This window comes from Oncorhynchus clarkii, chromosome 16 (genome assembly GCF_045791955.1).
Source record: "Oncorhynchus clarkii lewisi isolate Uvic-CL-2024 chromosome 16, UVic_Ocla_1.0, whole genome shotgun sequence".
Lineage (NCBI taxonomy): Eukaryota > Metazoa > Chordata > Actinopteri > Salmoniformes > Salmonidae > Oncorhynchus > Oncorhynchus clarkii.
In genome coordinates, this window is record NC_092162.1 from 44,689,845 (window position 1) to 44,707,499 (window position 17,655).

At 44.2% G+C, this 17,655-nt stretch overlaps 1 protein-coding gene and 1 pseudogene across 1 annotated transcript; one reads left to right on the forward strand and one right to left on the reverse strand.

Annotated features, from left to right (window-relative positions):
- The first annotated feature begins 880 nt into the window (after positions 1–880).
- LOC139368553 (CDK5 and ABL1 enzyme substrate 2-like) lies at positions 881–13,806 on the forward strand (annotated as a pseudogene).
- LOC139368554 (proteasomal ubiquitin receptor ADRM1-like) lies at positions 13,676–17,310 on the reverse strand. The gene is made up of 10 exons (XM_071107573.1): positions 17,206–17,310; positions 16,746–16,961; positions 16,497–16,613; positions 16,188–16,311; positions 15,911–15,997; positions 15,650–15,731; positions 15,237–15,481; positions 14,856–15,013; positions 14,537–14,639; positions 13,676–14,306 (listed from the first exon to the last, which is right to left on the reverse strand). The coding sequence occupies exons 2-10, from the start codon at positions 16,950–16,952 to the stop codon at positions 14,209–14,211; spliced, it is 1,221 nt and encodes a 406-aa protein (XP_070963674.1). The 5' UTR covers positions 16,953–16,961; positions 17,206–17,310; the 3' UTR covers positions 13,676–14,208.
- Between the last annotated feature and the right edge of the window lie 345 nt (positions 17,311–17,655).

Consider the following 17,655-nt stretch of genomic DNA (forward strand, 5'->3'; position numbering starts at 1 on the left):
AAATAAGATCCATATACTTACCATGAAGTGCACCGATTGGTGAAAATTAATTAGTAAATAGGACCCTAATAATTTATGTAAAAATATATCGGTTAAGATTTCCAATGATGTCCAAAGTTTTGCTGAATAAATGCATAGGCTCTAATGTATAACAATACATTGGCTATGCCTATGATGTATCTATCCGTTGTACCTACAGTATGTATCTCTTACCCATTGTAACGATGTATCTACCAGTTGTTACAAATTCCTCTCTAGCATCTGTAGCTTAGTTGGTAAAGCATTGCTTTGGATGCCAGGATAGTTTGTTTATCCCCATGCATAAAACATATGCACACAGGACATAGGTCGCTTTAGATAAAAAAGTGTCTGCTAAATGGCATATATACACTGAGTGGACAAAACATTAGGAACACCTGCTCTCTCCACGACAGACTGACCAGGTGAAAGCTATGACCCCTTATTGATATCACTTAAATCTGCCTTAATCAGTGTAGATGAAGGGAGGGGGCAGGTTAAAGAATGATTGTTAAGCCTTGGACAATTGAGAAATGGATTGTGTGTGTGTGTGCCATTCAGAGGATGAATGGGCAAGAAACATATTGAAATGCGTTTGAACAGGGTTGTGTCAATAACTGCAACGCTTTCCCTTGTGTATCAAGAATGGTCCACCACCCAAAGGACATCCAGCCAACTTGACACAACTGTGGGAAGTATTGGAGTCAAAATGGGCCAGCATCCCTGTGGAACGCGTTCGACACCTTGTTGAGTACATGCCCCGACAAATTGAGGCTGTTCTGAGGACAAAAGGTGTTCCTAATGTTTGGTATACCCAGTGTACATCTCACAGCCAATCCGCTAGAACGAACTTATTTACATAATGATACGTCCGAACCAATCATCGTATGGTGGGTGTGGAGTTGTCCTCTCGCCGGCTAAATTCGTTCCTCAATGCGCACAAGCAATCATTATAGTACTAGAATGGCGACTGCTGCGTGCGGTCGTCAGTGTAAAACAGGCGGTAATACTGCCAAATCACAAAAAGAACACCTGCGAAAAGGTAAAGACTCACAACGGAGACAGGCGGCTCTTTCTTTCCTGAACAACATATCTCTAGACGGACGGCCTTTATATCATCTCAGCAATGGAAACCTCGGTCAAAGGGACGCCGCCGAGCTCCGAAGTCGAGACGCCGCCGGGGCACAGGCGATTGGACACACTCAATTTTCACCGTGCACCTACGGAACCTTCCCCCATGTATCACCCTACTTGGACGGTGGCGCTGCTACTACTGTGGCGGGGATTGGGGGACTGAGCCCAGTCCTACCTAATTTGGGTATGTCTACAGACACTGGCGCAAGTGTTGCTGTGGGGTGCCGTGAGGTGTTGTTTGAGGGTGTAGACACCATAGTACCCCCAGATACCCCCCTGTCCCCCATTTCTGGACCTCAGACCTTCAATCCAATTGCCAAATCGCCATCTGTGCTCCAGACTCTGAATTCCGTGCCGGGGGATACACGTCAAAGGTACACGTCAAAAATATTATCTAGATACACACTTTTTATTAAGGTGGTAAACAATCAGGGATCTGTCATGATGACCATCCGTCGGGACTGTAGGTGTAACTAACTGCTTTTGTATTCATTGTAACAAACATGGGCTGTTTTCAACGTTTGACAGAATAGGCCTGACTTATAAAGGTGTTCTTACTTCCGCATATTGCCAACAGGTACTTTCATTATAGAAATCAATGGTTATTCAAATGGGAACAGTTTACTAGACCTACCTTCGAAATTGTCGTTTAAAAAAGCAACGTTTTTCTCAAGGCAATAATATTATGATTATATATTTTTATATTGTCAGCTGCCCTATTGAGAAAATCGTATCTGGCCGTCAAGGTCTGATAAAAAAAAACAACCTTGCAGGCAGCTAGCTACAAGTGCTGCACAATATATCCCTAAGTAAAACTAAAAGCTCATCCAATTATTTGATGTAGTTCTTACATATTTTGTTTATTGGGTTGCTTATTTTAACAAAATTATCTACTGTTTGTGTAAGTAAACAATACAATAATTGTCAGACATTGTCCTGTGTTTTCATCTCTCCCTCGCCCACCCCACATCTTTCTCTCCTTCTCTCTGATCATCTTTTTGAAAAAAAAGACAATTACTCAAATGACTTCAATTCCCTGTCAGATAAGATTGTAATTTTGGCATTGTTATTCAAATATGTGATGTGAAGAAATCTACAAGGTCTTTATTTATTATTTCAAGAACATTGTTAATTCCCGTCATGTACAGACTTAGTCTACTTCCATATTCTACAACTCACTGAGAAATGATATGGTACTGCTTGCTATCTGTTGGTCCAGACATTAGACATGATTAATGTTGACGTTTTTAATTGACAACTCTTTTGGGGTACTCCATTGTTGTAGATCACGGAATCATTCGGGCTCTCCAGGACCCGCAAGGGTGGCCAAGAAGGTCCACTTTATCAAGAGTATGAGGCAATATGACACGAGAGGCAGCAGGTGAGTTAAAGTAGTAAATGAGAATGCAGAAGATGTTGAGCAAACCATGTATTCTAATGAAACGGACAACCAAAACATAACACTTTCTTCTGTGGGATCAAGGCATTCTAAATGGTATGTTTGTGTACTCCATGGAATACAGTAAATTAGTTACCATGAATTGATAATGGTAATGTCTAGAAAAGAGGGAAGAAGATTGCAAAGGCCTTAAGAGTTTTTTTTCCATGAAGTAACTTCACAGCCGGTTCCATATTAAGCCTGGTTGCAATGAAACGCATACATTTGGCTTTTAACTAAGAGACCTGCTGGAACTTAGACCGCTCACTTAGCTAGACCCCTAAATGAGTAGCAGCAGGACTGTGTGAATTGAATCACCCGTGGAAACAAATCAAAACACCAAAGAGCTGCCCTGTGGAAATATAACCCTCTCTGGCAATAACAGTAAAACACCCCTTATGTAAGATGGGACTGAAATATCATGCTCAGGCTACACCCAGCCTATTCTATCTCCGTTGAACTTTGTCTCTTACTCAATGTGTTTTCGTGAGTGAGTATAGGGCTACGGCTGCAGCTGTTAGGTTGTCTTTTAGAAAGAAAAGTTCCCCTGGGGACATGCATATAAGACACGCATCTAATCTGTTTCAACAAGGCAAACCACACAGTTTTAGAACCCCGCTCTTTTCACCCTACCTGAAGATGACTTAATCATAGACAATATCACACCCATAGTCTCCTGTGTATCATGTGTCAAATGCGAATACAGTATCGCATGTTGCTGCCGCGTTGTAAGATCGTTTAGCAATAACCAGAGCCTTGTATTTAGAGTTGGGACACTGATGTTTCTGCATTATGTGACCATTTTTATATGGCACTGCAGCCATTGTTAGCGCCCCACGAATAGCCTCAATTTGTCGGGGCATGGACTACAAGGTGTTGAAAGCGTTCCACAGGGATGCTGGCCCATGTTGACTCCAATGCCTCCCACACATGGGAAACTGTTTATTTGTGTAAGATCCAGCCGCGTTGCAGTTCTTGAAACAAACCGGTGCGCCTGGCACCTACTACCATACCCCATTCAAAGGCACTTAAATCTTTTGCCTTGCCCATTCGCCCTCTGAATGGCACACATACACAATCCAATTGTCTCAAAGCTTAAAAATCCTTTAACCAGTCTCCTCCCCTTCACCTACACTGGTTTGATGTGGATTTAACAAGTGACATCAACGAGGTAGCACCTTTCACCTGGACTCACCTGGTTAGTCTATATTATGGAACAAGCAAGTGTTCCTAATGTTTTGTACACATGGTCATGTCTAAAATGAGCATTATAGTGCATTTACATGACACTTCAAAATGATATGGAGCCATGTTAGTGCTCCATTAGCATGGGGAAATATTTAAATAATACTATGTAACTGAATGTCTAGAATTGGGCCACCTTTTAGAATGTTTTATATTGTTCCAACTCTTTAATATATGCCTTTGGCAATAACCAGTTTCCCAACGTTTCTGTCTTTGCTTATAAACTTGTATTTAGTCTATACAGAGCATTGGAGTAACTGTAAAACCACTGGAGTGGATGAGAAAGGGGATTTAAAAAGTGTATGTATTTCCCCCTTGGTGAGATAAGCTTCTCTTATCCAAGGTCTGGCCTGAGCTTTAGCTACAAGGCTGAAATCCCAAAGGAGAGGCTGCTGGGCTGGCTGGCGTTGTATGTTATTGACTGGTGTGTTGTGAGGACTGGCTCCTTTAGCGGCTGTGTGTAGATTTAGGCTGTCTATAGATAGGCCTAAGTGCTATGGCTGGATGTTTACAGCTGCTTTGAGCTTACTCTGTAAACTGTCAGCAGATTTATACTGCACTGGATGCGTACACGTTTTGTAGTTTCTCACTCAAATGTCTACTCTTGTGCTGAGGTTGACTGGCTGAAGTAGCTTTGTTGGCTGACGCGGTTGACAGTATACCATGTTTTTGCCCTGGTGATGTACATTATATTTTAGTCATTTTGCAGACGCTCTTATCCAGAGCGACTTACAGTTAGTACATTCAACTTAAGATGGCGAGGTGGGACAACCACATCACAGTCATAGTAAGTACATTTTTCCTCAAAAAACACATGTCCAAAAGTATGTGGACACCTGCATTCCAGAATCATGGTTATTAATATGGAGTTGGTCCCCTTTTTGCTGCTATAACAGCGTCCACTCTTCTGGGAAGGCTTTCCACTAGATGTTGGAACATTGCTGTGGGGACTTGCTTTCATTCAGCCATGAGCATTAGTGAGGTCGAGCACTGATGTTGGGCGATTAGGCCTGGCTTGCAGTCAGCGTTCCAATTCATCCCAAAGGTATTCAATGGGGTTGAGGTCAGGGCTCTGTGCAGGCCAGTCAAGTTCTTCCACATGATCTCACAAGCCATTTCTGTATGGACCTCGCTTTGTGCATGGAGGCATTGTCATGCTGAAAAAGGAAAGGGCCTTCCCCAAACTGTTGCGACAGTTGGAAACACAGAATTGTCTAGAATGTCATTGTATGCTGTAGCAAGATTTCCCTTCACTGGAACTAAGGGGCCTAGCCCGAACCATGAGAAACAGCCCCAGACTATTATTTCTCCCATCCACCAAACTTTACAGTTGGCACTATGCATTCAGGCAGGTAGTGTTTTCATGACATCCGCCAAACCCAGATTCGTCTGTTGGACTGCCAGATGGTGAAGCGTGATTCCTTCACTCCAGAGAATGAGTTTCCACTGCTTCAGAGTCCAACGGCAGAGAGCTTTACACCCCTCCAGCCGAACTCTTGGCATTGCGCATGGAGATCTTAAGCTCCCGACGAACAGTTCTTGTGCTGACGTTGCTTCAAGAAGCAGTTTGGAACTCTGTATTGAGTGTTGTAACCGAGGACAGACAATTTTTTTTATTTATGCGGTTCAGCAGCCGTTCTGTGAGCTTGTGTGGCCTACCACTTCGCGGCTGAGCCATTGTGCCTCCGAGACATTTCCACTTCACAATGAGAAAAGCACTTACAATTGACCGGGTCAGCTCTAGGAGGGCAGAACTTTGACGAATTGACTTGTTGGAAAGGTGGCATCCTGTGACTGTGCCACGTTGTAAGTCACTTCAGTAAGGCTATTCTACTGCTAATGTTTGTCTTTGAAGATTCCAAATCCAATAATTTGAAGGGATGTCCACATACTTTTGGCCTTGTTTAGCTATCAACAAAGTCTGAGCTAGTAAGAGGGAAAAGAGTCAAGTGTGATTGTTTTTAAAAAAATTTGGGGAGGTGCTGTGGGATTATTTAACATGTAAGATGGGACTTTGCTGTCCTAGCTTCATTTACATCTCAGTCATTTAGCAGATGCTCTTCTCCAGAGCGACTTACAGGAGTAATTAAGGTAAAGTGTCTTGCTCTCGTATGCTTGTCTCTCTGCCAACCAGTGTTTGTCCTGGGCGTCTGATGGTTCACGGTGTGGAAGGCAGCGGATAGATCTAGGAGGATGAGAACAGAGGAGAGAGTCAGCTTTGGCAGTGCTGTGAACCTTCGTGACACAATGCTCATCTGTCAGTCTGGTTAAGTGACCCGTCTTGAAGCCTGACTTTTTAGGGTCAAGAAGATTGTTCTGAGCGAGAGAGTGAGATAGTTGGTCAGAGACAGCATGCTCAAGTGTTTGGGAAAGAAAAGAAAAGGCATACTGGTCTGTTTTTTTTTTTTTTTACACATCACAGGGGTCAAGTGTTGGTTTCTTGAGGAGGGGAGCGACTCTGGCAATTTTGAAGTCTGAGCGGATGCAGCCAGTGGTCAGGGGTGAGGAGGGGATGGGGTAGTGGTCAGGGATGAGGAATGGGAGGAGGGGATACAGCCAGTGGTCAGGGATGAGGAGGGGATGGGGTAGTGGTCAGGGATGAGGAATGGGAGGAGGGATACAGCCAGTGGTCAGGGATGGGGTAGTGGTCAGGGATGAGAAATGGGAGGAGGGGATACAGCCAGTGGTCAGGGATGAGGAGGGGATGGGGTAGTGGTCAGGGATGAGGAATGGGAGGAGGGGATACAGCCAGTGGTCAGGGATGAGGAGGGGATGGGCCAGTGGTCAGGGAGGAGGGGATGGGGTAGTGCGGCAGGTTGTCTGGCGGCCGGACCTCACTAGTCGCAGGATTTCATCTGGAGAGAGGGGAGAAAGAGGTCCAGGCATAGGGTAGTTCTGTGTGAGTGAGACCAGTGGACTCAATAGGCTGAGTTAATGAGGAGTGGATGTTGTCAACTTTCTTTTCAAAGTGGTTGACAAAGTTGTCCTCAGAGAGGGTTGAGGATTAACGAGGGAGGAGAAGGTGGAAAATAGTTTCCTAGGGTTAGAGGCAAAAACTTGACATTTATAGTGGTAGAAAGTGGCTTTAGCAGCAGATACAGATGAAGAGAAGGTGGAAAGGAGAGAGTGAAAGGATGATAGGTCCTCTGTAAGTTTTCACTCAGCTGCCCACAGCCCTGTTCTGTAAACTCACAATGAGTCACTCAGTCACGGAGCAGGAGGGGAGGGTCGAGCCGGCCGGGAGGAAAGGGGACAGTGCAAGTCATAGGATGTGGAAAGGGAGGAGAGGCAGAACCAGGGGACTGAAGGGAGAAGGATTTAGCAGAAGGGAGATATGATAGAAGAGGAGAGAGTAGTGAGGGAGAGAGAGCGCAACGATTGCAATGGCCGCATGATTATCTGAATAGGGGCTGAGTTGCTAGGGTTGGGGGAACATGAGACAGAAAAGGAAACCGTAGTGATCAGTGACCTGGAGGGGGGGGTTGCCTTGAGATTAGTAGGTGAACAGCCTCTAGTAAAGATGAGGTCAAGCGTATTGCCTGCCTTGTGTATTTATTGTACTAATAAGTGCAGTACTAATGCTGTAGATGGCTGTAGTGTGACTGGCTGTTTCTGTAGCCTGACACTGCATATGTTTTGTGTGCCTGTACTTGCTATCTATGTCCTGCAGGATTATGCTGATTTGTGCCAAGCGGTCTCTATGTGCTGCTTTCTCAGTGCTGCCCTATGGAGAATGTATTCACCTCAGGTACAAACACACAACCCCAACCAACTACAGGTGTCATGTATCGCCCTCAGGAAAGGAGTTGTTATAATGATCTCAGGCTTTAATGTGGAGCTGCATGATGGTGACATGAGTAGTTTCTCTTCCTGCCCACCCAGTGACCCAAAGCTGGATGCTCAGAGACAACGGCTGTCCTCTGGGGTTGGCTCTGACCTGTTCCCTGGCCTGGAGGGCCTTGAGGTGGAGCTAGGGGCATATGGAAAGGTAAGGTTGAACTGGAGAGTGCGATTACGTACTATCTGTCTGTGCTTTGTGTTTGTTAACATGTGTATTTCCTCTTCAGACGGTATCGTACGCCCGATTCCTTTTCCCAACTAATGCCCTGGTGAGGTCGAAGAGCAGTGGACCACTAGAGCCCAGCACAACACAGACACCCCTATCCCGTTACCGAGGCAACGGCCAGAAGAACTACACCAACCCGTCTCGACTCAACAGCACCATAGGACAGGACCCGAGTACGCTCCACTTCACTAGAATAGAGGCTTACATGCACTCTCTCTCTCTCTCTCTCCTCTGGCAAATTGTTTTTGCAATCATTACTGTGTGTGTGTTCTCATTTGATTTAATCCCCATTTTTACAGGTATAGAAGACCTGGCAGACTATGATCCCTACCTACTCAGTGACCCTCAGTGGCCTTGCGGGAGACACAAGAGAGTTCTTATATTTGCATCCTATATGGTAAGCGTTCATATGAAATTATACATGCAACATATGACTTTGTGACTAGACAATACATCACAAGACACACTGACAGTCCAGAATGCACTTATTTTGTACAGTAGCACCATTATAAACTAAAACAATAAAGCAATTTTATGACTAGTAAACTTCACTGCACATAATAAAAATGACATATCATGGCATTGTTGAGTAATTGTTTCTGATTGGCTTGAAGGGCATTCTAGAGCATGCATTATTTCCCTACAACACACGGTACAATGAAGTGGCTATAGTTTTATGTTAGAACTGCTTTTAAAAGCGAAAGTCGACTTGAAAACATTTATTGGCATTGTTGAATTTGATCTTCATAATAGCAAGCTAGAACTGATGGTTTGGTTAGCTAAACTACCAAGTCTCTTTGGTAACCAAGGCAACTACTGTCAACTTGCTAGCTACTTCAGTGGATGTTGAACACATTTCTACCTGCAAATGAAAATATTTCTAGGGGTAAATTATAGCCATGGTATAAAAGGGATAATCAACTCGGGGCTCTACGCGTTCTCTGGAAAATAATGCAACTCTGTGGAAGGACAGTTCCACCTTCCATGTTGATCATTATTTTCCAGAGAACACACAGCCCCTTGTAGATGATGGAATCTCTTACATGGAATCTCTATAAATAGGATGAAAGCAAAGTTCTCATATTTATCAATCAGCAGGGTGGCTAGGAAAAACTCCCTAGAAAATCAGGAACCTAGGAAGAAACCTAGAGAGGAACCAGGCTCTGAGGGGTGACCAGTCTTCTCCTGGCTGTGCTGGAATGAGATTATAACAGTACATGGCCAAGATGTTCATATATGACCAGCAGGGTCAAATGATAATCATCACAGTCATTGTAGAGGGTGCAACAGGTCAGCACCTCAGGAGTAAATGTCAGGTGGCTTTTCATAGCCGAGCGTTTAGAGTTAGAGACAGCAAGTGCGGTAGAGAGAGGGAGTCGAAAACAGCAGTTCCGGGACAAGGTAGCATGTCTGGTGAACAGGTCAGGGTTCCATAGCTGCAGGCAGAACAGTTGAAACTGCAGCAGCAGCACTACCAGGTGGACTGGGGACAGCAAGGAGTCATCCGGCCAGGTAGTCCTGAGGCAAGGTCCCAGGGCTCAGGTCTTCCGGAAGAGGGTGAGAGCGAGAGAAGGAGGGAGCATACTTAAATTCACACAGGACACTGGATAAGACAGGATAAATACTCCAGATATAACAGACTGACCCTAGCCCCCGACACAAACTATTGCAGCATAAATACTGGAGACTGAGACAGGACGGGTCGGGAGACACTGTGGCCCTGTCCGGCGATATCCCCAGACAGGGCCAACCAGACAGGATATAACCCTACCCACTTTACCAAATTATAGCCCTCACACCACTAGAGGGATATTTTCAAACCACCAATTTACTATCTTGAGACATGGTTGACTATAGCCCACAAAGATCTCTCCCACGGCACAAACCCGAGGGGGGTGCCAACCCGGACAGGACGATCACGTCAGTGACTCAGCCCACTCAAGTGACGCACCCCTCCTAGGGACGGCATGGAAGAGCACCAGTGACTCAGCCCCCGTAATAGGGTTAGCGACAGAAAATGCCGGTGGAGAGCAGGGAAGCAAGGGCGGTTTGTCACTCCAGTGCCTTTCCGTTCACCTTCACACCCCTGGGTCAGACTACACTCAATCATAGGACCTACTGAAGAGATGAGTCTTCAATAAAGACTTAAAGGTCGAGGCCGAGTCTGCGCTTTCACATGGATAGTCAGACTATTCCATAAAAATTGAGCTCCATAGGAGAAAGCCCTGCCTCCAGCTGTTTGCTTAGAAATTCTAGGGACAATAAGGAGGCCTGCGTCTTGTGACCATAGCGTACGTGTAGGTATGTACGGCAGGACCAAATCAGAAAGATGGGTAGGAGCAAGCCCATGTAATGCTTTGTAGGTTAGCAGTAAAACCTTAATCAGCCCTGGCCTTAACAGGAAGCCAGTGTAGAGAGGCTGGCACTGGAGTAATATACAATTGTGGGGTTCTCATCGAGATTCTAACAGCTGTGTTTAACAGTAACTGAAGTTTATTTATCTTGTTCCCTGTCTTCCAGACGACTGTTATTGAGTACGTGAAGCCGTCGGACCTGAAAAAAGACATGAATGAGACGTTCAAGGAGAAGTTCCCCCATATCAAACTGACCCTCAGCAAGATAAGAAGGTGCAGACATGAACACAGATGTAACAAGTCAACACATTATTTTTTTTAAATCCACTGTCTATATCTATGTCTGAAACTCCCCTTTGTGTCTTTGTCTCCAAACCATGCATTTACAGGTGCAAATCCTGCATACCTGCCTACCATGTGTAACCAATAACCTCTCTCCTGTTTGACAGCCTGAAGCGGGACATGCGTGCGGTGGGAGAGGAGTGCAGTCTGCAGCCAGTCACGGTGGCAATGGCCTTTGTGTACTTTGAGAAGCTGGTGCTGCAGGGCCGCCTGAACAAGCAAAACAGGAAGCTGGTGTCTGCTGCCTGCGTCCTGCTGGCAGCCAAGATCAGCAGTGATCTGAAGAAGCAGGAGGTCCGACAGCTGATTGACGTGAGTGATGTAAATTCTTACATGTACATTTTAAGAAATTTCTTACATGTACTTTTTCTCACAGGATAACTAAGTTTGTTTTCTATGAATTGTTAGTGATCATAGTTCGATTCTTAACCATCTTAACACTACAACCCCCCCCCCTCCGTCCATGGTTGAGCAGAAGCTGGAGGAGCGTTTTCGTATAAACCGGCGGGAGTTGATTCCATTGGAGTTCCCTGTCCTGGTTGCCTTGGAGATGGGGCTCTACCTCCCTGACAGCAAGGTCATGCCGCACTACCGCAGGCTGGTGCAGCAGGGCTAGGCTGGAGCCTGGAGGTGGCCTGAATCACTGGCCTGGGTCCAGTTTGGATATTTAAGTCCTGATGATATTGATTGGAAATGCTGATCCTGGATCATCACCTGGAGGGAGGCATTTTCTTCCCTAGAATATGTTTAGGTGTAGCAGACATGTCCCTTATTCAAATGGGGGGGGGGGGGGGGGGTTTGGTGCTCAATATTTATTTTGAATTTTTCTTTATCACGATATGAAAGATTAAGAGTGTTTTCCGCAAAAATATTGGACTGATTTTTCTTTGTTTTGATTCTTATTGCGTTCGCTTGTACCGAACTTCTTTCTGTGGTGTGTATTGCATTCTGATCAATATATATATATTTTTAAACCATGTCTATTTGTACAAACAGTACAAGTTAACTATTTATTGAAAAATAGCTCCAACTGGGTGTGGGGTAAGTATGGGGGTGGGGGTGTCTTTAAGTACACACAGAGAGGAGGCTTTGATGTTGATGGTTGTTATATCAGTTTGAAATAATTTAATGTACTGTCCAAAGGTGCAGAAAAGTCATTTTTATGTGTAAATGGTGCCTGGTGTTATCTTTGCTCATTTATAGCTCAAATCAGTTTATTTGTCGCATACACTGATTTGCAGATGTTATCGCAGGTGCAGCGAAATGCTTGTCTCTAGCGCCAACAGTGCAGTAATGTCTAGCAAAACAACACACACGTACAGTACCAGTCAAAAGTTTGGACACACCAACTCATTCAAAGGTTTTTCTTTTATTTTTTACTATTTTCTATATTGTAGAATAATAGTGAAGATGTCAACTATGAAATAACATGTATGGAATCATATAGTAACCAAAAAAGTGTTAATCAAATTATATTTGAGATTCTTCAAAGTAGCCACCTGTTGATAACAACTTTGCACACTCTTGGCATTCTCTCAACCAGCTTCACTTTTCCAATCGTCTTGAAGGAGTTCCCACATATGCTGAGGATTTGTTGGCTCCTTTTCCTACACTCTGCGGTCCAACTCATCCCAAACCAAATGTGTTATTTCATAGTTTTGATGTCTTCACTATTATTCTACAATTGAATGAGTAGGTGTCAACTTTTGACTGGTACTGTTTATATAAACGCAACATGTAAAGTGTTGGTCCCATGTTTCATGAGCGGAAATAAAATATCCTAGGAATGTTCCTTATGCACATAAAGCTTATTTCTCTCAAATGTTATGCACAAGCCAATTGCATGCTCCCTCAACTTGAGACATCTTTGGTGTTGTGACAACTGCACATTTTTAGTGGCCTTTTATTGTCCCCAGCACAAGGATCATGCTCTTTAGTCAGCTTCTTGACATGCCAAACCTGTCAGGTGGATGGATTATCTTGGTAAAGTGGAAATGCTCACTAACAGGGATGTAAACAAATTTGTGCACTAACGTTGAGAGAAATAAGCTTTTTGTGCATATGGAAAATGACTGGGATCTTTTATTTCATCTCATGAAACATAGGCCCACTTTACATGTGTGTGTGTGTGCGCACTCGCTAGCTTGTTGATATGACTATTTCTTCACTTGCTGTGAAAATGACACATCAATCATTGGTCTTAAAGTCTCAATATGATTGTTTGTGTTATTGAGGGAGTTGTGGGCTGGCCAGAGTGCCACTTTATACTATACTGTAGAAGCATCAGTCATTCCATTGTATCATTTGTTTGGAACTTGTGGTTTTGTACAGCTTGGATGTTTTTGTATTGACCTTCTTGGGTTGGCACTGTAGCTGCTTTTAACTTAATTTTGTACACTTTAAATCCACACTCACTGTGCAAACCACTGCCTATTTGCTGGGTGGAAACGTGTTGGCAGTGTCAATCTAGACCACAAATGACTTTTCTTCTGTGACAGTTGTTAAATCAAACTTCCTATCATTACCTGGTTGCTGGTCTGTCAACATCCAGGGATAGGATTTGCAATAAGTATTCTTACCCTATTGTTCAATGTGCTGGATCATCCACGAGCCAGTTGTCATATTTTTAAGTTCTCAGGAAATATCTTTGAAATAAAGCCCCCCCTTGGATCTTATCAAACAAACAAAAGGAGATCTCTGGAATGAGTGCAGATAGAAAGCAGTTATTTGTGTGTGAAATGTCCTAAAGTTAAATTTATTTAGCTATTTTACAGTATTTCTCATGTATTTATTTTCATCAGTGTTGGCTCACGCCACTCAACATACAGTAAGAAGTGCCTAAAACCACAGTTTAATAATGATCTGTCCTATCCAGATGTTATTCCCTCTTATTTCACTCCGTCTTGTTGCTGTTGAGTGTTCCACCGCATCTGTGAAAGTCATGGCAAATTGCAGACTGCTTAATGTATCTTAGTATCTGGACAGACCTACTGTTATGTGAATCTCATTGTGTGTGATCTTGGAGAAAACGTTTTGTACAGTAACATGGAGGAATTGCTCATTTCTGCTGTGGTGTGAATTGGTCTCCGTTTTGCAAATGTATGTTTAAATTACCTCGTCATTTGTTTAGAATGTGAAAATGTTGTGCTTTATGGATGGTGTCAATTTTGTAAAAGTAGTGTTAAATTATCAAATGTTTTTTTTCTGACCATGTGACTGGAGTTTTTATTTTATTTGTCAGGAAGCTACAGGTCACAGATTGGCACATGCAACTGTCACTGGTCTACCAGTCCTAACCAGCCGCAGTAATCTGGTACGCAACATATCAGGGAAAACATTTCATGTTGTGTTGAATCAAGCTCTGAGGATGTACATAAATAATTTGTTATAATTGAACAGGAGAGGTTAGCTCTATTCGATGTGTCGCTGAAGCATGAGATTGAATAGAGCCTTGGCTGTCTTACATTACTTTTTCTTTTTTTAAATATCTCTATTCTGAGTACATGTACAGAGGTAAATGGTCTACAGCTTCAGTGCTCTGAACAACATCACCACAACCAGTAAATAATTTAAATAAAATACATTAAGTTAAACAGAACTAACAGAGGGTCCTAATCCAAACTCATATCTTCATCCTTTTTGTCTTTGGCGTCATCCTCATGGTCAGACTTGCTGTCTGTCTCCATGGCTTTAGCAAAAGCCTCAACGTCTGGAAGAGAGGAAAGTTCAATTTCACTCATGATACAAAACAGCAGGAAATAACCTTAATGATGTTATGGAAATCCTTATTAAAAATTGTTGACACTAATGTCAATGTTAAGTAGGAATGTCTGCACAGGCCGGAGACTGCATGCTTGTGTTCTCTTTAAACAATGGAACGTACAGACAAAGGCCCCTGTGTTTACGTTCATGCATTGTACGCAGATACAGGACACTGACCTCCTTTGTTAGCTGCGTCCACAGCTTCTGTTGGCAGACCAAACTGGTTCATTAAAGGCCCCAACTGCCCCGACGCCAGGGCACTGCTGAACAGACTCATGGCCTACAGAGAGAATAATCCCTGCTTTACATCGTACACACAGTAGTAGACCAAATGTGTCACTCAAGCGGTAGCTAAAAGAAAAGCAACCAAGATCACGTCTATCCATACTAATCGTGTACTGAGAGAACACTGCCACACAGTCTGTCAACTGATGCTCTAGTGTACTCTACACAGAAAGAGAGCACTGCTCAACACACTCTGAGCAGTGTGTTATACCTGCTGAAACTGTGGAGAGGTGAGTGTGTTGTGGAGCTCGTCGGTGCTCTGAGGCAGGGACTCTCCTGTCGGCAGAAAGGGCAGCAGCCTCTCCTGGACCTCAGCATTGGCCAGAATAGGAGCCATGATCTCAGGGGTCACTACACTGGCCAGGTCCACTGTAGCGAGAACAAACAGTCAGTCATTCATATTTCATACAGACAGACACACATACGGAGGGCTAGATCATGGATCTACTGCTGCAAGGTTTTTTATTCAACTGGTAACAGCATGACTAAAGTTCCTTATTTCCCCTGTAAAATGATTCAAGAGACTCTTAATTGCTCTTTCTGTTCTAAACCGTTGTGCGCTGAGCTATAATTTATATGTTTAGTCCCTCACCTCCCTGCCCAGCCGCAGGTACGTTCATGGTTGCTAGGATACTCTGCAGATCACTCAGCTGGATGGGCTGGGTGGGGCTGGCTGCCCCGGCTGCGATGGAGGGGGCAACCGGGATGGTGGGTGAGGCCATGGGTGACGCTGCACTGGTGGCAGACGGGGTGATGGGTGTGGTTGGCACCTGGGAGGAGCCCAGCCGGGTGGCAGCAGAGGTAGAGGTGGGGGTGACAGCAGGAGATTGAGATGGACTGAGAGGGACCAGAAAGAGAGCAACTAAATTGTAATAAATGTAGAATAAGCCATCTGTAAAAGTTGGTTAATAAGTAGTAAATGTGTAGTCTGAGCTGGAGAGAAAGTGCATAAATGTACAAAATGATTGAATGTATTAGTGAAGTGACTCTGTAGGTTTGTGGTACCTTGAAGAGGAGTTGCCGGCTGCAGGACCTCCACTACTGAGCAGGCTGGCCAGGCCTGGTCCAGCCAGGGCCCCAAGACCTCCTACAGACAGACAGGTGGACATATTCAGACGCGTTGCAATGAATGACAACCCAATAAAGTCAGGTACTCCAGTCCAAAACACATTCTTAGTCAATCCAGCTGTCAGCTGTTGTAAGCACATTGCTACGTGGGGTAAAAATATTACTGTACAGAGTACTTTGCAGACTGCCAAGACTTACCAAGACCACCTAGTCCAGTTGGTCCAATGAGCTGCATGAGCTGGTTGTGACTCATGTTACCGAGCAGACTCTGCAGTCCACCCTCACCTAGGACAGGAGGAAGAATGCAAAATGTTCAGAACGGATCAACACATCATGCACAAAGGAGAGGCTGAGTGTATTCTGAGAATGCACTGCTAAAAACAATTGCCATCTTCCTGTGTCAACATGCCACAGTACCTTTGCTCTCTGTTTGTGAGTGTGTGCACTGTGCCATGCACCCTTCCTTAATCCTTACCCCCCAGAGCAGACAGTTCATGCCCGCTGTTGCCTCCACTGCCAAGGGCCCCAGGCATGGGAGGGTTGTTCAGATACTCATTCACTTTACGACAGTACTCCTCATCCTTTTCAGTTTTGGGCTCCTACAACAGGGAAATATAAATAAGTGTATTACATCAGGAACTTATTTTCTCATACAATCAGCTGCTGATAACATTACCTTCCTCTGCAGAGAAATATGCAAAGGAGGCAGAGTGATATGAAATAAACAAAAGAGGCAGGGGTGTGGATTACGTAACGTTAGTATCTTTAAACGGCCATTACACACCTGCATCCAGAAGAACAGCCTCTTGGAGCCAGCCTTGAACTTCAGCACAAACACCCGACCAGTTGTGCACTGGTTCACTCTCTTGAACTCACAATCATCTGGGAAGATGATCAGGTCCTGAACAGGGACAACCATATTCATCACAATGGTTAGTTAGCCATGACAACACAAAGGACAGAGAGAGAGAAAGAGGTGGTGTAAGAGAATATGGTGGTGCAGTTTCAGCACCAACAGAAAAGTGCCACTGACATCGTCCACGTTTCCAGAGGTCCGATCCTTCCAACAGAAATGAATGAGGGAGTCGTCGGTTTGCTGAACATAGACTTGTCCCTTGCGCTTGTCTGGAGTCACCGTGCTACCCTTCATGGTCATCTTCCCGGCCCGAAACTCAACCAGGAATTTGCTAGAGGAGCCGCGGGACCCCGACACCAGACTGGGAAACAGAGCTCCCGACATGATGATGATCTGGCGTTGTGCAAATAGAAGCGAGATTATGACAAACAGTGACAAACGTTGGCTTGCAGTTTACAGCTAGCTAACCGTTACTCCGTTAGCTAACGTTACCCAGTGAGTCAGCTAACGACGTTACCGAATTTAGCTACCTATGTAAACGATGGAGCAACCGAACCTTAAAATGCACTATTATCCTGAATTCAAAACGTAGCTACTCTCTTAGCTAATAGAGGCAATAAATATAACACCAACTTACATTTTACTTTGAGATCGAAGATGCGAGATGGCCTTGGAATCAGATTGCACCAGTAGCTACTAGAGACTATTAGCATTCTGCCAGCAGCACAAACGAGAACATCACGTTGTTGTGGTAATGAGGAAACCTTCAAAATAAATCCCTGCATTTCAAAACATTGCAATGAGGATAACTCAATCAAAAGGTATTGAATTCTAATCAATAGCCGCTTGTATTGTGCCAACAAGAAAAGCCAATGGGTAATTCATAAAAACGAATACAAAATATGTAAATTAAAAAATAAGACCAATTAAATATTACATTGTTGACACTGGTATGTTCAGAATGTTGGGCTGTAGATAGAAAACTGTTCTACCTATCTCAGCTAAAGTGGGGTGGAAAACACTCAGTTGGGTCTCTAATAACCAAATATGGTTGGTTTTTGAGGGGGATGTGTCACACGGCCTGCTG